Source organism: Amaranthus tricolor, chromosome 3 (genome assembly GCF_026212465.1).
Source record: "Amaranthus tricolor cultivar Red isolate AtriRed21 chromosome 3, ASM2621246v1, whole genome shotgun sequence".
NCBI classification, from domain to species: domain Eukaryota; kingdom Viridiplantae; phylum Streptophyta; class Magnoliopsida; order Caryophyllales; family Amaranthaceae; genus Amaranthus; species Amaranthus tricolor.
This window is the reverse complement of record NC_080049.1, coordinates 8,902,847-8,926,458: the sequence shown is the minus strand read 5'-3', so window position 1 is coordinate 8,926,458 and position 23,612 is coordinate 8,902,847. Positions and strand designations below refer to the sequence as shown.

General features: G+C 34.5%; 3 protein-coding genes across 3 annotated transcripts; 2 read left to right on the top strand and 1 right to left on the bottom strand.

Moving 5' to 3' along the window:
• Nucleotides 1-1,987: 1,987 nt before the first annotated feature.
• LOC130809451 (uncharacterized) lies at nt 1,988-5,668 on the bottom strand. Its single transcript, XM_057675240.1, has 3 exons — nt 5,438-5,668; nt 3,463-5,103; nt 1,988-3,254 (listed from the first exon to the last, which is right to left on the bottom strand). The coding sequence occupies exons 1-3, from the start codon at nt 5,483-5,485 to the stop codon at nt 3,189-3,191; spliced, it is 1,755 nt and encodes a 584-aa protein (XP_057531223.1). The 5' UTR covers nt 5,486-5,668; the 3' UTR covers nt 1,988-3,188.
• A 10,754-nt stretch (nt 5,669-16,422) lies between these two features.
• On the top strand, nt 16,423-19,655 carry LOC130809464 (uncharacterized). Its single transcript, XM_057675258.1, has 2 exons — nt 16,423-16,912; nt 19,241-19,655. Exons 1-2 carry the CDS (start codon nt 16,646-16,648, stop codon nt 19,397-19,399), a joined length of 426 nt encoding a protein of 141 aa, XP_057531241.1. The 5' UTR covers nt 16,423-16,645; the 3' UTR covers nt 19,400-19,655.
• LOC130808319 (putative disease resistance protein RGA1) lies at nt 19,525-23,083 on the top strand. Its single transcript, XM_057673797.1, has 4 exons — nt 19,525-19,544; nt 20,723-20,887; nt 20,995-21,199; nt 21,272-23,083. The coding sequence occupies exons 1-4, from the start codon at nt 19,525-19,527 to the stop codon at nt 23,072-23,074; spliced, it is 2,193 nt and encodes a 730-aa protein (XP_057529780.1). The 3' UTR covers nt 23,075-23,083.
• The last annotated feature ends 529 nt before the right edge of the window (nt 23,084-23,612 follow it).

Genomic DNA, 23,612 nt, shown 5'->3' with positions numbered 1-23,612 from the left:
AGTTCATTTCAATTATTTTTTTCAATAAACTAATTATCTGGTTTTACCTTTTGTACATGTAGTATTTCTTCCGATTAAATATTTTTGTCATATTTTTAATTAAAAATTTCAAAATATACTTCAATTTCCTTAAATCAAAGTTAAAGGATCCGATGAAATATCTATCTAAAAGAGATAAAAATACAAAAGTAAAACAAAATACAAAAAAATATCGTCACTTTGCACAAGTTGATTTAAAAAAAAAAGATTGTTTTAACTCCACGAGCTTTGTCCTACAATTAATTTAAACCAATTAACAATTCCATGGTCTTGCCTGATCATAAAACTATAATGTGTTCAAATTAGGCGGCATTTAAAAATTTGTAGAAGTATGTTATTGGACTATCAAGTGATCAGCTAATTTGTATCCAATTCAACAATCAACTGATAAAGTTGATTAATTTTATTATCAAATTTTCTAATTTTTACAGAATTTAATAGAAGTGTAATAAAAGCCAGCTAGTTAATATTGTAAATAATTCAATTCAAGTTACATAACAAGAAAATTTAAAGCTTTTATTGTCATTTGGAGATTTTAAACTTACTTTAATTTGTGCTCTTAACTAGGTTCGCCCATGGTGAGACCCACATCAATCAATACTACCTCTAATTAAGTAATTGCTACACTTTTATTTCATGCTTATCTTATTTTTACTTATATCTTTAGTGTTGGATATCTAAAAATTACCCAAGTTACTATAATGACTATTTTTCTTATACATAAAAGAATAAGAAATAAATCAGTATTAATTGATGAATAATAATTACTATGCAAGTGTAGCTAATAATTTAAACGAAGATAATATAATAGTATAACAAATGGAAGTAAATTCTTTCTTTATTTTCGATGAAAACTTCTTCATTAAAAGATGATACAAATGTGTTTGTATCAAATGAAGATACCATGGAGCCACACAAGGCTGCTTACAGGCCATTCAGACCACACAGAAATCAAATCATGGCGTAAGAATAGCACAGCAGCAAACTAGCGATCGGACCACATTGCACGACACGTGGAGACCAAACCTGTGCATCCAGGACCTGGGCTAAAGTGAAAATGGAATCTTGGTACTTGGTTCAAGCCATCAAGGTCCTAGGACTATGCTAACAATCCACATAGACTCCTAGAAGCTGAGCTGAAGGAGGGCTGCTTGACAGTTTTCAGATCAGAATCTGTAAGTGTTTTTATTTTCTGATTTTTGTTTTAAGTGTTTTGTAATAACACGTGTCTTTTTAAAGAGGCGTGTGCTAATCTAGCCGTTATGTTAGTTGAGAGCTCTATATAAGGAGAGCATCACTTGTGCAATAAACGTACAACAACTTATGATTCATTCAGTTTTATTCAATATATTGAGGTAATTCAGAAAAGGATTTTTTCTGTTTTCTTCTTCGAAGTTGGAGGCAACTTCATTAAAGGTTACGGAGTATCCTTTGATCCTTGGAGTATTAAGAGTTGTGGATCAACCTTGATACTTTAAGGAAATCTCGTGTACAAAGTTTGGAAGGCTTGTACATATCAGTTTTGTGTCAATCATAGAGGAGGGTCACAGGTGATCACCATCAGAAAATCAAGAAAGGATTTCTTGGTTCTGTTTGTGATTGTTTCGTGTTCTTTTCATGATCATTTGTAATTTTTATAAGTGTCTTTGATTCAAGCTTCCGCACAACATTCATCCTTGCAAAACCAAGGCCTTAATTAGCCCTGGTTTCGCATCAAAAGACAATCTCAGTGACGCACTAACTGCAGATAAAATAAGTAATAGCTTATTCCAGTCGAATTTAAGAAAAAACAGCTTTTTAGTTCTTCCAATACATGCTTCATAAAGTCTACAATGTAAACAATCATGTTACAAACAACAGAAAATGGGACACAAACTATTGGCTTTTCAGACCATATTTAATCCATTACTGCTACCCCTAAATTTAACATAGAAATGCAATATGCTTGTTTTTCTCTTCTTTTTCTTATTTTCCGCAGCAGTCCCGTATTAGATTACTCGATAGATACAAGGAGACATACCTTGTTACATGGTGTTTGCTAATGATATTGTTTTGGTAAATGAGATCAAAGGGTATATGCTAAGTTAGAACGATGGAGAAAAGAGTTGAAGTCACGAGGATTCATACTATGTCGGAGCAAGACAAAGCACACGAGTTGGACATGTCACATGTGCACAGATGGGATATTAGAGAACTGCCTAACCGGTAAGGAAGATAAAAAACGAGAAAAAAAGATCAAGATGACTAAGAGGACAGGAGCGAAAATGAATATAAATATAACTTACTTACAAATTGAAATTGTAGAAAATCGGAAATGGAGGAGAAGAATCCATGTGGACGACCATTCAAACTGATACATTGGTTCATGTAGCCGGCCTCAATCTTTTAGAACCAAGGCTCTAGCACCGTTATTGGTGCTGTTTCTTTCTATCTTTTGTTGGAGCAGATAGCACGGTGTATTGGCGACATCAAGTGGATCCAGCATTTGCATGTAGGGGAGTGTGGTAAAGGAATTTTTCATCCACCCCTAGCGCCCTTAACTCAAATGTAAGGTAAGGCTCTTATCCATTGAACCAAGCTTGCTAGTTAAGGACATGCAATCTAACTATAAACACAACATACATTATGCGCCATTTGCATCAAATTCATTATATTGAGAAACATTTATTACACAAATTACCCAGATCAGCTATCATCAAATACTAGATGCAAATATCTCAAGACATCAACAAAGGACAGGAACAGAAAACTGGAACACTATAACCATCTGCTCCACAAAACGGATCATTAGAGTACTATTCAACTATACTCATTACACAACACTCGTACAACAATATTAAAGCCGACGTGTACAGCATCAGCTTTTCTAACATCAGCAGTTCAGAAGCAATAAAAGGGTTTGTTAGTATTGGACTACCTAACCTACATTCATCAAGAAAAGTAAAAGCAGCAGTAAGAACAGATAAACTATTAGAGATTTTTAAAGACTAAACCTGCCACTGTCTATCATCAGAATCTGATCATAACTTGCCTTCTCATTTCTATATCAACAAGGAGAATTCCTCTAGCTACATAAACCAAGGCTCTTTTCCACGTTTAGGAAACTTACCATTCTTGTGAGACAATCCATGCCATCAAAACAATAAGGATCATCGTTTCAGTTGCCTTCTTGATAGAGCAGGGGTTTTCTTCGGGATATAAACCTTGTAGCTAACCTATAAGACACAAGCAAAATGCTAAAGAGATCGCATACACGGCACTTACATTTAAAACATTCAATTAAGGATCTACCATTATTTCTCAGAGGCCCTAAAAGTAGATCATTTTAATCATAGACCATGAACATTTCAGCAAATCTTAAAATACAACAGAGGAAGTATCGCTTGGAAGAGCAGTGCAAGTTATTAACAACAACAAACATACCTGTACCATTTCACCACCCCGCATGACAGACATTGTCTTGTTCTGGAATTGCGCCTCTTCGTCAGTTGAATTGGTCTTATCATTCTTGTTTTCTACTTCAGAGGTGGAAGGCTCTGTATGTGTAAGAGCTTCAACTATTCTGGTGCTAACTTCGGAATCAAATTTCGAAGAAGCAAAATCATTACTTATTGTTTTTTGTGGTTCTGATAATTTAGGCTGACATGTCATTTCTTGTTTAGAATCTTTTACTATCATTTCTCTAGGTGAGGACAGGTTCTTCTGTGAAGATTCATGTGGGAGCAAATGTCGCTTCCAGGTGTTCTTTGCTCCATAAAATCCTTTCCTAGATGAGGATAAGTTAGCATCAGGTCTGCTATTAAGAAAATCACAGGGGTTCTTACTCTTTTCTTGTGAATAGACAGTTTCAATCTTCGTGCTCGGGAGATGTGCATTAGTAATTTTTGAAGGACCTACTAAAGGACAAGGTAAATTAGTAGAAAAATATTTAACATCATCAATAGCCTTCTCTAGATTTTGCACAGATTTAGTATTTCCCTCAAGAGGCCGATCAACAGGTTGAGCGTCCAAAATAGAAAGCTTTTTCACTTCAATATCAAGTTTGGGTTTCTTAATGGCTGAATTCATTGTGGACATTTTTCCTTGGCGCTTCAGTAAATTTTCCAATGCTTTTTTTCTTAAAATAGTTTCAAGATCAGCATGGTGTGAGCTAGAATTAGGAGTAACCTCATTAATATTCCCAATCGAAAAATCATGCACTAATCTAACAGTACTTGGGATTATTTCACCACTCTTCTTTACAAGCTGTCTTTCGACATCTACAACTCCCAAAGCCTTGGCATGAGAAACATCAAATTCCTTCTCTGGCTCATCCATAGACCGTTTCTTCGAACTAACATCAAATAAATTGGGTACTGCTTCTCTTACACTAACCCCATCATTACTATCAACACTCTTGCTAGGATAGTCATCATAATCAAAAACAATTTGATCTTTATCCCCATCATCCTTGTTTGATTCTAATTCCTCAATTGCTTCTATCTCTTTGGCAACCACAATAACAGATTTCAATCTCTTTGGAATTCTAATCTTCTCCTCACTATGCAAACTACAAGGCGAGCAACTTCTGGACCTATGCCTACTTCTCTTTTGACTCTCACTACTTTCCTTAATTTTCTCTCTCCCCTTTCGTTCCTTCAATTCTGCCTTGTCCACGAACTCTCTGTCAATATCATCACTTGGTTCCCCACTCCTAGACCGGCGACTCCTAGTAGAACTTAAACTACGATCCCTTCGTCGCTTTTTCACATGCAGTTTTTTCCTAGAATCAGAACTTCGATTCTTTTTCAATCTTTTCACTTTCTTAACGCGGCCAGAATCATCATCGCCACTGAACTCACTCACCAAACAGATTCTTTTGTTCTTCTTGTTATCTTTCCTACCCTTCCTGTCCCTAGACCTACCCCTCTTTTTACTCCTCATACCATCCCCTGATCTAGAACACGATAATGATGAAATCGAAACCAAATCTTCATCTGAACACGAAATTGAACGTTCCCGTTCCCGTTGTTTCAATTTCTTGGTTTTCTCCCTACTGCTTCTAGTTTTCTTCTTGCTATGTTTCTGCTCAGTTGCGATTGTTCCAAATATATCAAAATTCCACAAATAGAAATTCAAAAGTACAACAACCGCAATTCATAAAATTCTAATTATATCATCAATTAGCAACCAATAATAAATTGCAGCAAAAGTTAAAGTAATCATACATCCATATCCATCATATTTGAACGATATATATAACAGGTTAACTTTTTGCAATTAAAAATAACAAAAACTAAAATATGAGCGCATAATTGACGAAACCTAAACCAAACAAATGATTAGGGTAAGTGAAAAAATTGTAAAGATACAATTGCAGAAATTAAACAATCCAGGAAAAAGCAATAAATTAGAGAACCTGAGAGCTTTTAGCCTTGCGTTTGGATGAAAGCGAACTAATTTTCATGGCGGATTATGCGAATTATGAAACCAAGAATTCAGAAAAAAAAATAATAAATAAAAATTAAAGGAAAGACAATATGAATGATAAAACTTAAAAGGGGTTGGCGAATTAGGTTTGCTAAAGAATGGTACAAATACGACGCTAACAATGATAGAACCGAGCAAATGACCTAAACGTAATTTTATTTTACTTATCATCAACTCAATATGATATGAAGTATGGAGTATATACTTCCTCAACCAATAATATTATCATTAAAAGATAAAAAATAATAATTTAATTAAATAAATAAAATTAAAAAAGATAAATTAAAATCAAAAAATTTTCACCCTATCAAATTCTATCACGTAAGGGTAATTTGTTAATTTCACAAATTACCATTATTTACTATGACTTTCTCCTTCCTCAACCTTAGGATTTTTACGCTTTTTATTCATCTTATTAATTATTAATATGTGATTAATATTTAACGGAAGAAATAATTCTATCTAATTATAAGTCTAAAAAATTTTACGTGTTAGCCTCATGTATCTCTGGAAAGATTTTATTGGTCATTATTTGCTTATGTGGCAAATAAAATTAGCAACCTATCATTTTAAACTCTTTCAAAAATATACTAGACGGATTAATTTATCATTTTTAAATACATATACAAACTAAATGATGGCTAAGATTGAATTATATTAGATAAGTCATAAGTTATTGATTTGAATTTAGTACATACCGTATATTTGCCATTTTTACAAACAGATTAAATTTAATATTTTTAGAAAACTATTCAGTTAGAATCTTTTGTTGCATAGAATGATATAAAAAGGTTAAAAAATAACATATGTTAATATTTAGATAAAGTAATATTAAAGTAAATTTCAAATGAATGGTCACAATCAACTTGAGCGTCGTAGACGAAGAACATTTAAACAAAAAAAACACATGGCAACTTAGTCCAAATACGACTAATGGTGAGATTATTCACTTTGATTTTATTTTTGTGAGACTTAAGTTTAGCTCCACAGTTATTTAAGTTTTTTTTTTGTGTTTTATGAAAAATTTGATTATAATTGCAAAACTAAGTTAGGAAATGACAAAGACAACAAATCTATTCAAAAAGATTTATGCATAATAGACAATTAATAAATCAACTATATTTAACTTAAACGACAATTTCATTAACTTATATAGTTTGTAGATGACTTTAAACACAAATTGAAAACAAAAATTGATATGCACCTACAGGATGCAATTTTAAATATATACCAACTTTACGTAGATCATGTCTTGCCTTGATGTGATCCTAATTTATTTTGTTTGGCACATACATCAATGTTTTGAATATGTTGTCAAATATATTTTTCTCTATGTGCAAAATGTCCGGATTATGCTGAATCTTGTTAGTTCCTAATATGGCAAATTCCAGTAACTAATATGATAATATAATTATTCAATTAATTAATTAAGTAAATCATATATATATATAAATCAATTAATTACAATAAAAAAAAACAAATAAATTAAGTATTCGATTATAACTAAATTAATTACTAACCTCTTTCAATCCGCAATCCCGCATCCGTATCCAAAATCTTACATGAAAAAAAAATCAGATTGGAGGATTTTTTTTAAAGATAAATAGGCGACAACCTTATTACGTCGCCAACTCATCGCCAATTTTGACTTGATGGGCACGTAAAATCATAAAATAGATGACAATGATCTGGTGATTTTTTTCAAGTCGTCAAAATTAAATTTAAAATTTATAAATTGACCATTAAGATCATTAGTAATCACTTTAAATTTATAAGTCATTAATTTAAGATCAAATGTATAAATTGAACAAGTCCTATATGATGGTCTAAGTCTGTCTCATATGAAAATTTGTAATGAATATTTTACCTACCATAAATAATGGGTAGGTGAAAGTAATGTTTATTAAGATTTTAGTGTGTATGGATACATGAAGTGTTAAATCTAAATTAACGCTTATAGATTGTTATAGCTTTTGTATTGATAGGAAAACTTGAACATAATAAAAGTAATGTAAACAAGATTACAAGCCTTAACAACCTACTACAAAAAGGAATTTAAACTTACAATTAAAATAAAAGAACTTGAAATAAATAACTGTAAAATGAAGATCTCTTAGACAATACTATCTTTGGAATCTTGATACCAAACCAAGACATTATCTAATTTTTCTAAAAACATTATTTCGCCTACTTGGTGCTTAGGCTTAAAAACTTAAACTACACTTTTGAGATACAATGGTTTGCATCCAAATATAAGCATTATATATTTAGACAGTGTGAAGAACAAGAGATTATATAGACAAACATATAAATAAAATGAAAAGAAGTAGCTAATTTCCTTCATTTTTAAAGCTTGTAGAGAAAATATGAGAAGCAAAAAGATTAGAAATCACCAAGAGTGACAGCAAAAATGTGTGTAAAAACCCTAGCATTTGATCTCTATAGAGGTTGGATTACAACTTCTCTTTCCCATGATCTTTACTCTCCCAACGAGTTAGTAGGAATAATTAGGGTTCAATTAAGGATGGCGATGTTTAAGGATTGTGATAAGGGTATTGCTAAACATCGCCACCCTTTTTATTTTATTGCCACCCCTACATTAATGAAATGACGAAGATGCCCCTGGACTTAAAATAAAAATAATAATAATAATAATAATAATAATAATATTTAATAATAATAAAAATAATAAAAATAATTTTTAAAAAATAATTTTTTTTAAAAAAAAAAATAATAATAATAATAATAAATTTAGAGCTAGCTCCCTGGTTCCTCCCTCACGAAAATCTCAGCGCCCTGGTTCCCCACCAACATGGGCGGACCCGCCTTGGCTAGGGCGAGAGGTAGGCCGAGGAAGAAGGCGGCGAAGCCAGCTGCACCACCACTGAACTGTTCTGAACCGTCATCTTCAAACAATAAGGAGAATCTCACAACTGAGGAAGTGGTTTTCACAAACCCTAAATCGCACGATTTGGGATTAAACTGTCAATCATCACCTGCTTTGAAGCCGAGCTGGTCCTCCATTGTTCAGGGACCACCATTCCTTGACCGGATTCCAACAGCAACACCAGCTGCAACTCCTAGCTGCACTCAGAGATCAACTGCCCAGCTCCTTTCGACATTGACATCACAACAGGATCTCCATGGGACCTTGAATGTGTCTCAGGCTACGTCACCGTAGCCTGATGGTACATACAATCTGAATCTGCAGCAGCCCTCATCGATCATCACAGCAGAGGAAACCCCTCCTATGCATCCTCAAGGTATGAACACTATCAGAATTAACTTTGAAGACATTGAGGATGAAATTAGATATTGGTAATCTGCTGTAATTTGTTATGTCATTGGTGCCAATCTCCCTGTTATTAATGGATATGTGAAACGTATTTGGAGAGACCTTGATGTGGAGAAAGTTGGTATGGTGAGGAAAGGTGTCTTCATTGTGAGATTGAACGACAAAGTAGCTAGTGATAAAGCTTGTGAGATGAGTGGCATCCTTTTTGATAGGAAACCTTTCATTGTTAAACCTTGAAAAGTCAAGATGTCCTTGGAAAAAGAACCCCTGTCTACCATCCCAATATGGGTACAGTTACCTGCTTTACCGATGGAGTATTGGGGCAAAAGATGCATAAGGAAGATAGCCGGACTACTAGAGAATGTGCTTAAACTAGACAATGCAACAAGGAACAAGGATAGACTTATGTATACTAGAGCCCTTGTGGAATTGAACATAAGCAAAGGCCTACCGGATAAGGTGTTCTTCACAAATAAATATGATAAACTGGATGGATAAACAAGTTGTACAATATGATTGGAAACCCCTGTGGTGCCACCAATGTCAACAGCTGGGCCATCAATCTGGTGCTTGCAAGCCAAAGAAAACCTTGAACCCAATTCATAAGAAACCACCAAGAAGAGATTGGGTAAAGAAAGAAGTCAAAAAAGAACGCAACAAACCACAAACCACTCACCAGGACACTAGTGAGACCCGTGCAACCATGGCAATACAACCTCCAGAAGGAAATACCCAATCGGGGGATTTGTGCACCACGATCAATGGGACCAAGGGCGAGCCACATGAGACACTGCAGCAGGGGAAGGTGGATGTGAACGGTCAACAAATTGAACAGAGAAGTCAACTCCTAGTGTCTAATCCTTTCACAGTGCTCGCTGATGATGCCTTAGGAAACCAACCCAACAGCAGAATTCATGAAAAGATCCTACCTATCAAAGCGCTGGGGGCTTACTCCATCCTGGATCATAAATAACATCCTTACTTGGAATGTCAGGGGGTTAAATAAGGCCAATAAGCAAGTTGAAGTGGCTCGTTTTATCGCTAACCACAACATAAGCCTATTTAGCCTCCTGGAGACGAAAGTAAAGCGACAAGCAGTCGGTGCCCTTTACCAAAGAATCTGTCTGTAACAGGCTCAAATTTCTTAATCTTAATCTTTCGATTAATTATTCCGAAATTTTGTTTTGAATTCCTAATCCTTTGGTTATCTAATTCAAATCACCTTTAATTCCTAAACCTTATTCCGATTTTGTAATTTCTTCCAAATATTAAACTTAAAAATATATTTATTCTTAAATTTCTTTATAAGTACTAAATTATTATTTTATTATTTTATACTACGAAAAGTAAAATTTTAATATTATATTTACGGTTTTATTAAAATGTTACGTTTCAATTTCGTTTCCTTAAACTAACTTTACTACTTATCATTTTAACCTTACAACTTTGATTTAATTATTTTATACCTAAAAATTAACTATATTTTTCTTATTAACTTTAAGTATAGTTGTAACCAAAATTTTCTAAGTATACTATCATATTTTCATAATCAAACCTTAATCATACTTTCCCATTAATCTAAAACATTTCACTAGTATAAACTAGAACAAAAATTTGATGAACCAAAATCCTTTCTACATCAATCCATAATGTTCATCACTTACACAAGCTATCACCATTCCCTTACATAAGTTAACCTTCTTTTACACTCCAAACTCTTACATATCCACTTACACACTCCAACTCTTACACATTCACTTACACACTCTAAATCACTTACACAAGTTAACCTTCTTTTTCATACAATTTTATGAACTAAAAAGTTGCCCAAAATCCATTATAAATACCCCTCCTTAGCCATGAGATCACTTGCACCCTCATCATCAAATCTTTCTACCATTCTTTCTTATATCTTCACTTCATTAACATCTTACTAACTTTATACCCTTTTTATTTGTTGAAGAATCAAATGAAGATGGAGCTTGATCTTATCACTTTTTAAGCCAATAATCATCAACTTTTAAAAAATCAAGCATTATCTTTTGGAGCTTGGATATCATTTTCTTTTGGGTAATTGAAGATCTACTTCTTTGAAGCTTGGAACCTTGAAGACTTTCCCTTTTGGATCTTATTTCCTTAAGTTCTTATTTTCCTATTATTATTCTCTTACTTGGTTTAGCACCACCTTCGGAGGAAAATGGTACACATTTTCTTAACTCTCTCGTTATGTGATATTTATTTATGGTTACTCGATAATATAAAAGCATGATCAATATGATTTTATTTTAATCATTTAAACTTTACATGGTAATATTAAAGTTAGATCCAGTTTAGTGATATTTTCGTCAAAACAATAATACTTTTGGGACACTTGAAAAAAAGTCATATATATGGAAATTTTTGATTAATATGATAATATAGATATATATGAATTTTACTAATTAAATAAACTTATGTGTTTAAAATGATTCCATATCATCTTGGTGTTTTGATAATTTTTTTTTTGTTGGACTCAAGTAATTATAAAGAATTATTAATCGGTTTATCGGTAAAATAGTCAAACAAATTTGTTAAAATGCTTAGCATTGTTTTTCTTGAAAACTCATTTCATATAGATTATGGACCCTTAATAACTTGTCGGATTATGTTATTTTTATAGTGATGATAGATCCGTTTTACTATTTTACTGGTTATTTGATGAAATATGTTATTAAGTACTGAGAAATATTACCCTTGACTGTTATGATTATTTATGACATAATAATGACTTAGTTTAGCCTCAGGATTCTTAGTATAGCTACGAAAATTTGTTATTTAATTAATATTAATTTATTAGATACTAGTAATTTGTTTCTATTAAAAGAGTAGAATTGTCAAAATTTTGACTAGTAGAAGTTTGACTTATAAGAATGTAAACTATTTCGGTTTAGAGTCTTGTTTGATATTGCATGATATTGATTGTATGACTCTGATAGTAAGGTAACGTTGAACCATGGACCGGCATGTAAAATCCCGGCGTCCGTGTTAGCCGGCACGTAAAATGCGGTGTCAGACAGGGGGTCCGAGAAAAACCCATCCTGTGAAGTCTCGAGCATAACAGTATTGAGAAGAGTGACGACTCCCACCACAGTTAGGGTTTAGGACTACGGTCCTCACCTAACCAGACCCTTACATATATCAGTTGTCATTATTGTTGTGATCTTGTGATGTGCTATGATGGTAAAGCTATGAGGCTTAATTGAACTTGATTAAATAAGCATTAAGGTTACCAAGTATTTAGTAGCAGTAATGAACTTCTGCAAGTATTGAGAATGTAACTTAATGGCTTAGTAAAGGTCAATAATGAGTAATAACCTTCTATATTGTGCTTGATGATTATTTTGTAAGCATGATTTAACTATCGCATCATAAGCTTGTTGAGAAATTTGTACTCGGCTTTATCGCTGACCGATTTAAATCGGCTGTCATCCGTATTATGGATGACAATGTTTTGCAGGAAAAATTAGCTCAGGTTTTGATCCAGGCCTCAACTTTAATTATTCTATCGAGGACTTAGCTTCAATGATTTTACTTGATGACTATATTGTACTTATGTTTTTTTTCGTATTTAAGTAAACCTTATTTTATATTTTCTCAATTGTAAGATATTTTTTTTACTTATATTTTGAACGATTTTAGTTTAAATGGTTTTTAGCAGTTCGACATTTTACACTTCCGCATTATTTATCTTAAGTATAATTATTAATGTTAATTATGTATCGAGAGTGCTGCTCCTGCTACACTGTCTGTCTTGGTGTATCACACACAACCTAGCTCTCCACAAGGGAGGTTGGATTATAGTAGCCCGAAGAGCCGAGGAGATGAAGGTAGACATACGCTTTGTTAGCAGCCAAATCATCCACTTGGCTGTCAACCTTGTTGAAGGTGATAGCTTCGTTTGCTCCTTTGTTTATGGTGCAACGGATAAGAACGAGAGGGGTATCATGCTTACCTTGCGAACATAGGCACAATCGTGACAGGGCCTTGGTTAGTCATGGGGGACTTCAAATGCATAGCCAATCATAATGAGAGGATAAGTCAAAAACCACACCTTCATGAAATTGAACCTCTTCGAAATTGCATGGCGAGTTGTGACATCCACGACATGAAAAGTACAGGGCGATTCTTCACGTGGTCAAATAAGCAAAAAGGAGATGCCAGAGTATTAAGCAAGATTGATAGAGTGTTGGGTAACCCAGCTTGGAAGTGCTCTTTTCCCACAACAGAGGTTTGCTTCCTTCCAGAAGGAGAGTTTGACCACACACCAATGCTAGTTCAATTCCTAGAACCCCTAAAAGTGCAAAACCTTTTAAATTCCTCAACCACTGGGGAAAGCACAGTGAGTTCATGGAAACCATCCAAGTAGCTTGGCACACTACCTTGCCAGGGAGCCCAACCCAATTTGATCCGAAACTCAGATTGATTAAAGAAGCATGTAAAGCAACCTTCAAAAACACAGAAGCAGGGGAGTTGACCAAAGCTGAAGCTGATTTGCAAAAAGCCCAGGAGGACCTCCACCTACACCCTGGGGACAAGCACCTTGCTGATGTCGAATGCTCAAAAACAGAGGCTTACAGGAGGGTAAAAAGAGAATGGGAAGCGGGCTTCAGACAGAAAGCTAAATTGAAGTGGCTCACCTTGGGTGATGACAACACTAAATACTTCCACCACTCCCTTCAGCACCGCAGGAAGTGCAGTACTATAACTGTTCTTAACTTTCAAGATCGTACCACTAGCGATCCAAGGGAAATTCAAGCAGCCTTCCAGGATTACTACCTAGCTCTCCTTGGAGGTAAAATGAAGGACAGAGCGAGAATTAACATGAATATGATTCAAAGTGGCCCTGTTCTCAACCAGGACCACCAGAATATGCTCGATCTGAACTTCACCCCTGATGAGATTAAAGATGCCATGTGGAGCATTCTTGAAGACAAAGCACTTGGTCTGGATGGTTTCAACAGTGGTTTTTACAAGGCTGCATGGGATATTGTTGGTGCAGATGTTGTGAGAGCAATTCAGGACTTTTTTGCCAATGGTACTCTCCTATGCTGCTCGTCTCCAGCTTGTGAACTCCGTACTGATGAGCATAGCTAACTACTGGTGTCAAACCATCATCTTTCCCAAAAAGGTCATTCAACAGGTGAACGCAATCTGCAGCTACTTCCTATCTGATTCCACAGAGTCCAAGAACAATGGGAATATCAGCTGGGACAAAGTGTGCAAACCAAAGAAAGAAGGGGGGCTCGAAATCCGTCATCTGGAGTCCTGGAATCTAGCTGCTGTGGGTAAGGTCGCTTGGTACATTAGCACCCTCCATGAGCACCTCTGGGTGAAATGGGTCCACGAAGTATACACGAAAGGTGGCAACTAGATTTTGTTTAACCCCCCCATCATGTCCAGTTGGGTCATCAAGAAGCTATGTAAGGTCAAGGTGAAGCTTTTGAGATGGATGAACACACCTACATACTCTATTACAAAAGTGTATAATGACATCAGGGGAGGAGGTAATAGAGTCGGATGGAAACACCTTGTTTGGAGTAGGTTAGCCATACCCAAAGGCAGGTTCATAACATGGTTAGCTTTCAACCGACTGAAAACAAAACATCGGCTAAAGCTTACTGGAGTTGTCGATTCTAACACTTGCCCGATCTGTGATTTGGAGAGTGAAACAGTGACCATATCTTCTTCGAATGCCGCTTTAGCCAGAAATGTGTTGCTTATCTAAAGGAGCGGTATGAGATCAACAACAAAATAGAGACGTTGGAGGATACACTCAAGAGGAACCATATGGGACGCTACAAAAGAAAACAGTTTGAGGCCATTCTTTGCAACCTCATCTATGCAATATGGAGCGCAAGAAATGAAGCCGTGTGGAGCCACAAAGTACCAATGGTGAAACAGGTGGTGGAGAACGTCATAGACACCTCGGAGACCAAATTCAAGGTCCTAGCGTCATTGAGAGCTAACTCAGCATGAAGCTCCCCTACAGCGTATGTCTCACTTTAGATGTTCTATGTATTCCAGGATTCGTCTTCAGCTCTTAAGTTTGGAGCTTACCTCCATGATAGATGCTGTTTTGGACCTTGACCACTATATCTTAGGTTAAGGTGTATATAGGCTGAACTTGTTTTGTTTTGACTATATGGTTATGGTCTTGTCAAAGGTGGACATGTCCTCCTGACATAGGTAGCTTATTTTATTGGCTTCGCCTTTATGTATAGCTTTTTAAGGCTTCCTGCTCATCGCCCATGCACATGAAGAGTGACACTCTGAAATCCTTCCTAGAAGGTGGGCTCTGTGTTCATAGTGATGCAAACATAGGGAGAAAAGTTGGAAACCTAAGGGTCTTTGATCCCTTGTATCTTGTTTTTTTTAATTAGGTAATACAAAAATCATTTCTTCAAAAAAAAAAAAAAAAATAATAATAATAATAATAATACTAATGATAATAAAAATTAAAAAAATAAAAAAAATAAAAAAAAAATAAAAAAATAAATAATAATAATAATAATAATAATAATAATAATAATAATAATAATAATAATTTTTTTAAAAAATGTAAAGGGGTGAGTCGCACGCGACTCAGCCACAGTCGAGTCGCGCGCGACTCACCCATTTAAATTTATTTTTTAAAATTTTTTTTAATATTATTATTATTATTATAATTATTATTATTATTATTATTATTATTATTATTATTATTATTATTATTGTTATTATTATTTTTTAAAATATTATTTTTATTATTATTATTATCATTATTATTATTATTATTATTATTATTATTATTATTATTATTATTATTATTGTTATTATTATTTTTTAAAATATTATTTTTATTATTATTATCATTATTATTATTATTATTATTATTATTATTATTATTATTATTATTATTATTATTATTGTTTTTGTTGTTGTTGTTGTTGTTGTTATTATTATTATTATTATTATTATTATTATAGTCCAGGGGCAATATCGTCAATATATTAAAATAGGGGTAGCGATAAAATGAAAAGGGTGGTGATGTTTAAGGATTGTGATAAAAGAAATGTCCACGCTCATCTAGAAGAAAGTGACAACTCGTCACTAGGGAAACCGACAACTCGTCACCAAAGCTTGCACGTGGCAAAACAAGTCACGAGCTTTTAAAAACTTTTGCATATTTCCAGAGACATAGCGACGACTCGTCGCTTATTATCAACAATTTGTCGCTAGTTGTTGTTTGGATTTTTTTAACTTAGTTTTATTTATTTTCTTTTGGACATGGATTTTTACCCTTATGTCCTTACTATTTTTATAGCATTTTTGGCCCATTTTTTTCATAATACTTTGTCATTAGTATTCTTATAACTTTTATGACCCGTTTGGTAAATAGTAATAAACGGTGGTAACGGGAATGAAAAATTAGTGTAATTTTGATTGAAAAAATTAGTCTAACTTGATGATCATACTTGTTCAAATTCAATCATTTCATTTTCTTCATAAAATTCGTTTCAATGCATTACCATTGGAAATATTAGTTGGTAATGAAAATTTATAAACAAAAAAACTTTTTTTGATCAATGTTTCATTGTCATATGAATGATACGGAACTTTTGATGAAAATTTAAAAACTATAAATCATTCTCATTACCATCATTTAATACTACTGACCAAACGGGCCATTAGCCCTATATAAATATCAACATAAAGCACATAACACGAAAATTGGAGAAGGCTAGAACTTACTTTACAAAATCAAAAAGCTTGCACAAATTACAAATCCTTCAAGTCTTCAACACGAAACTCCGACTAATAACAATGGCAGAAGGACAACCCAACAATCCCTTTGCTTTTCTATCTCTTATTCACAAGATTTTCGCTAATATCTTTGGTAACAATAACAATACAAATAGTAGTGATTATAATGAGAAATCTGTGATAAGTGTTGACGGAGAAGAAGCTTCTAGAACCAAAACTAAGACTCCAGCTGTTGTAAGGTTTCCCAAGACTCAACCTGAAGTTCCTCCATTAAAGCTTGAGAATGAAGATGCTGATAATGATACTAATCCTATCATTCTTTGGCAGGTATTTTTACTTTTCCTTCTTTCTTATTTTCTCAGGTTGTTGCTGTTGGATTTTCCGTTTTAGGAGCTCTGCAAGAAAAATTAATTGAAAGTTTTTAATTCTATTTATTAAATTTAGTTGTGATTGTGCAATTAGTAAATGTCATGTTCCTGGTCATTTGATAAAAATTATATTAGAGAATATAATATTGAATTATGTTTAGTTGTGCAATTAGTAAATGTCATGTTCCTGGTCATTTGATAAAAATTGTATTAGTATTAATATTGAATCATGTTCAGTTGTGCAATTAGTAAATGCCATGTTTTAATTAAAAATCATATTAGCCTTGTTCGTGTAAAAAATAGGAAACAATCAAAGAAAAATGGTTCTTTTGTGTTATTGTGGAAGTATGATAGGTTGGTCGGAAACCATTGAATTCCTGCAAAATGATTTCAAGAACCCTCGGTGGCCTGAACGATGCCTTCGACGTCAAAATTAGTATCTACAAATCAGTTATATGATATAGTAATAGTGTTTAGGGAGGCAAAAATGCATCATCTTCACTTACCCCAAGAGGGTATATATAAAATATGGGCTCATATTTTATGTACAAACAAGTCTTGATATTGAATTATGTTTCATATAATATGAAGTATATAAAAATTGTAGTCGAGTTGATTAAGCACACATGTAGACGAGTATTCAACCTCTGCCCACTAAACTACTGTCTTGGCGAACACCAGTGCATTGCCATTCGTCATAGAAACTTGATTTGGGTGCATAGTAGGTAGTTTGATTGAGAAAATAATTTGTGGGGGCGATTATTATTTTAATGATAGAAGATACTTTTGGTCTTTTTGAGGTGCTATTTGGTTGAAAATGTGGTTAAGTTGATCAATTTTGTTGAAATCCAATACTAACTAGCCTAATTTTTGAAGATTCAAAAGTTTGTATCATGCCTACTAAAGAATATTTGTTTGGGATAAATTTACTAATAGTCTGTTCATGAGTGGTTGTTGAACCTGTAGCCTTCACATATGTTCTTTTCATTAAGATATTAGGCTAGTTTGCTGGCTAAGCTGTTTCAGGATTGGAATTAACATTTGGGTTTTGAAACTCTCCAAATTCCTATGTGGTTTCCTGTATGCCAGTATAATGAAGTACTTTATTGACTAATATGTACTTGTCATCCTTTTTATTCGGACCCATCATTTTACCTCAAAGATGGTTGGGCAGATCGTCAGCACTGCAACATTGGTATGACCCTTCAACGTTTTGTCTTAGGCCAAATTCATTGAAGTCGAAATGAACTAGTTGAATCAGACATGTGTCCGTGTACACGAGGTCAACAATACTTGGGTTCAAGTAATATAGCTCAGGATGAAATTTGACATTGGGTTGGAATTTGGAAACATAATGAAGTGGAAGTTGTTAACCATGAAAACCACTGTATAACTTGCTCATTAGTTTTAGACCGTAGCCATTAAAAGTTTTGTCGTGGGAACATGTAGATAATCGTAGAAAACACTACTCGATACTTGCTTTGATGTTTTTTGCCTAAGGTAAACTATTAACGGCCCGTTTGGTAGGTGGTATTAAACGGTGTTAATAGGAATGAAAACTAGTGTAATTTTGGTTGAAAAATCCCATGCTACCTTGATGACCATATTGCCCAACTTCAATCATCTCACTTTTCTTCATAAATTTCATTCCAATGCATTATGATTAAGAGAGGTGATATTAGGTGGTAAAGGAAATTTATAAAAAAAAAAAGAATTTTTGATCAAAGTTTCATTACCATGGGAATGACATGGAACATAATCATTACCATTACCACTGTTTAGTACCACTAACCAAACGGGCCGTTAAAGTTTGGCATTATGTAGTTTATGAAATTCTTTAAATTTCTACCATTTCATTTGATAGGGTAAGGGATACTATATACTATTGCTGGATCTCCATATATATGACACTGTCTTTTAATGATTGGCAATAAATAATAATGCCACCTGATTGAAAGATTTGAGGAGGAAGGAGCTTAAGAGATAGGAATAACTACTTTCTGTCCCTTAATCTTTTCCTTGCTCCCTTCAAAAAGCTCACATCCAAAACGCTCGAGAGCAAAGATTAAAGGGTGTCGGGATTAAGTTTGATTATCAATTGCTCTTTTGGGGCGGAGTAAAATTGCACAAATTTTCAAACCCGGTTCTTTAGTTATCCAAAATTTTAGACCTAAGAAAAAGTAAACAGACTAAAGCAAACTAACTTCATGTGATTATAGCTTTTAAGCTTGTTGAAGAAACAAGATGTTAATTAATTCTGGTGTTAATATGATCATTTGAATAACAGATATATGCACTTGGTGGGTTCATTGTCTTGAAATGGGCATGGGAAAAGTGGCAGGCAAGGAAGGCAAACACGAAAAAGGATTCATCTGGTACAGAACAACATACTGCGTCAGACTCAGATCCATCTCGAGGACCAACTCCAACTCCAGCAGAGGACTAGTTATCTTTTTGTGAAGTATAATTTTGTGTTGGATCACTAATAATCAAAACTTTTCATAGTCTTTTCAATTTAGTAGTGGTGTGAATTGTGAAAGGCGACTTGGTTAGATAATTTGTATGATGAAAATGTACGGGGGTTGGCTTGTGTAAGTGGGAAAGATGAATCTCCAAGGCCAGTCTAGATGCCTTATGGAATTGTTTTTATGAATTTGCTATAAACATTGCTTTTGTTTATCTCAATGTTTTTACTTATTGCATTCCTTTTATTCAAAAATTCATTTTATCAAACTACTTTTGTCTTGTAAGCATCTTGCCTTGTGAGTTTTTTACATATTTAATCCCATGTACATAATTTAATTCTACAATTTGAATTAGAATAGGATTTTGGTTTATATTTTTTTCGTCCTTTTGAAATTGCAACAAGAGGAGTTGACACAAATATTAAACCGTAAGGAGTAGTTGGAGTTAGACATTTGAATTGTGTAAACAGTCTTAAAAAGAAAATAATTATGTAAATAAAAATCAAAGAAAATAATTATATAATGAGTATATTTTTATAAAAGAAAATATGGCATAGTAAAAAGACGTATTTTAATTTTAAAGGGGCAGAGAGAGTAGTTAAGATTTATCAAGCTTAACCCGTGTAGTTGGTTACAACATGAGCTTGTAATTGAAAGATTACTGAGTTTGAGCCAATTGTATCTCCTCTTTCTGTCTACAACATTTCTTTTAAGTAACTTTCACCAACGCTAGATTTGAGGGGTTTATTAATGATAACAAAGTGATTGTTTTTAATTGACTCTTGATAACAAATATCAGCTGTAACTTTACATCATGATTTATGAGTCATTATAAACTGAGCAAGGAACCCAAAGTGGGACTCCATATTATCTTTGATAAAGAAAGAAAAAGAAAAGAGCAGAGGAGAGGAAATGCTATTTGGCCATGGCATTTATTGGACACATAATTGATCAATCATGTGGCCTAAAGTTGATCAGATAGGTACAGAACTACAAGTCATGTTCCACTAAACAGTAAACAGTAAACAGTGTCAAATTGTGGCCTAAAGTTGATGAATCATCAGCCTTATAATAAAGAAAATTCCACTAATTCTTTGGCCACCTACCTTATAACTTCAGGAAATCTACATTATTTTTGCTTAACATCAACTCATTTTTTGATCTGATAATGGAATTGGCAACAATATTATCTGTTGCTCAGACCCTTTTTCTGCACTGCAATGTGCAAACTTGAAACATATTTGTTCCTTCTTCGGGTATGAATCTGAGCTCGTAAACCTCTAACATACTATTTCCACTATCAGGGATGTGCTCCGCGATGCAGAAGAAAAGCAGGAGCTGTCCCATGAAGCACAAGTATGGATTCAGGAGCTCAAGGCTGCGGTGTATGATGCAGATGATCTGGTTGACGAGTTTGTCTCTATCGCTGAGCAGAAGCAGCACATGGATGGAACGGAAGCCTCTAAAAGGTGCGCCTCTTGTTTTCTCGTTTCAATTCTCTTGCCGTTGGTTACAATATGTCTCGAGGGGTCAAGAAGGTTAGGAAGAAGTTAGACGCGATTGCCAACAATCACAGGCAATTCGGCTTCAGTGTTGACTATCATCCCATCAGGAAAAGAAGAGAGGAGACGTGTTCTTATTCATATGCAGGTAGTGTGATTGGAAGAGAGGACGACTTGGAGAAGATTTTGCATACATTGCTAGATGATAATTTCAACAGGATGTCTTACCTTACTATTGTGGGAATCGGAGGATTGGGCAAAACGGCTCTTGCTCAGCTTGTATATAACGATTAAAGGGTTGCAAGTTTTTTCCCATTAAGGTTGTGGACTTGCATTTCCGATCATGATCAGAAACAGTTGGATATAGAAGTGATTCTTGGTAAGATATTAGCTTCTATAACTGGTCAGAAGGATGAGAGATCCACCTTGGATCGAGTGCAGCACCATCTTCGAGAAAAGCTAACTAGCAGTAGATACTTGCTTGTTTTAGATGATGTATGGACTGAAAATAGGAGTCAATGGCTCAAGTTAGCAGAAATATTAGTTGGTGGTCATGGGGGAAGTTGGGTTGTGGTAACTACTCGCTCACAAGAGACAGCAAGGATTATAGGACATGGTCCGATGTATGAGTTACAAGGCTTGTCAGAAGAGAATTCGTGGCGTTTGTTTAAAAGGATGGCGTTTGGATCACATCAAGAAAACCATCAAGAAGACTTGGTTAAAAAAGGCAGAGAGATCGTCAAAGGATGTGCCAGAGTCCCTCTTGTTATAAGAGTTGTCGGAAGTCTTCTGTATGGTCAAGACAAGAGTAAGTGGTCATCATTCTCGGAGATTGGGTTAGCAAACATCAATGGAAGTGAAAACGATATCATGGCAATTATGAAACTTAGCTACCATCATCTTGAATCTCCATTGAAGAGTTGCTTTAGTTATTGTGCATTGTTTCCCAAAGACTTCGAGATAGAGAAGGAGATGTTGATTCGTCTTTGGATGGCACAGGGCTACATTGTTCCTATAGATGAAGGTCAGAGTGCGGAAGACACTGTGAAGGAATACTTTTCTATTTTGTTGCGTAGATGCTTTTTCCAAGATGTACAGAAAAATGAACATGGTGAGATTACTTCATGTAAGATACATGATCTAATGCACGACCTTGCTCAAAATGTAGCGGGGAAGGAAATTTGTCGAACACATTCTATAACTGTTTATATGGATAAACGAGTTTGCCATTTAACCCTTATGAGAAGTACATCTTCCAAATGCACTTTTTCTAGGGCCTGTATTCGTTCATTTCTTCAAGTTGGTCTCTATTATCAAGCTACCAAGATAGATCAGCTTTCTTTGAAGGCGTTGCTCACAAGTTTCATGTGCCTTAGGACATTGGACCTAAGCAATTCAAATATCAAAATTCTACCAAATTGCATTGGTGATATCATACATTTAAGGTATTTAGATCTCTCATGGAATGTTGATTTGAGTTTGCTACTTGAGTCCATTGCACAATTGCATTATTTGGAGACTTTAAAATTAAGTTGTTGTTATAGATTAAAAAAGTTACCAAAAGATTTGAGCAATTTGGTTAAGCTAAGGGTCCTTGATATGGAAGGTTGCTCTGATTTGGCTTGTATGCCCAAGGGCATGGGTAAGCTAACTAATCTTCACACACTAACTCAATTTGTGTTGGGTGAAGGAGGATCAAATAAAAATCAATTAATTCATGACTTAGAAGGTCTTAGAGCTCTAAAGAAACTAAAGGGTTGTCTTAAGATAAAGATCCAGTTGGTCGAAAATGAATTTAAAGCTATGGAAGACAATAGAAGAGGAGGAGGATACTTAAGGAGTAAGGAATATCTCGATCATATTGACATTAGGTTTACTGATAGATATGAGATAAATAGAAGAGTTGGATACGACTATGAGGAAGTATTGCTGAAAGACCTGCAACCGCATTCAAACCTCATGGTGCTAGAGTCGGGATACAATGGTTTAAATATGCCAGGTTGGGTAGCCTTTCTCCCAAATCTTGTTAGAATAGAACTTATAGATTGCGGGACATTGCAACATTTTTCATGCATGAGAAACCTACATAATCTGAAAGTCCTTGACCTTGAAAACTTGCCAAAAGACTTCGGTTATATAATCTACAAAAGCTGAAAGGATGGTGGAGATCAGAGACATGGTTGGAAGCGAGAAAGTTATGTCTTTCTCAATTAAAGACATTGTTTGTGCGTATATGTCCTGGTTTGAAGTCTTTTCCTTTGTGCCCTAGGGTGGAAAATTTGAATTTATGGGATTTTAACCGAGAACTGCAAATCATCAACTCTTTCGACAATTTAACTTCGTACTTTGATGATGCAAATTCAAGTTATTGCGTACCCAAATTAAGTGTGGTCAGAGTAGACAATATCGAATGGCTAAAGTCGCTACCCATCGATGCATTTGAGCATCTTTCCTATATGGAAATAAACAATGACAAGGAGGTAGAGAATTTGGAAGAAGTTGAGGAGTTGTTCCGTAGCTGCTCATCTTTTCTGCGGTGTTTGTGTATTGAACATTGCCTCAGATTAAGGAGTCTTTATGCAAGTTTGAAACATCTGACTGCGTTGGAGACGCTATATATATCTAGAAGCCCTGACATAAGCATTTCAGACGAGAGCGAGGATAATATGAATATATGGCAACAATCCCTTGA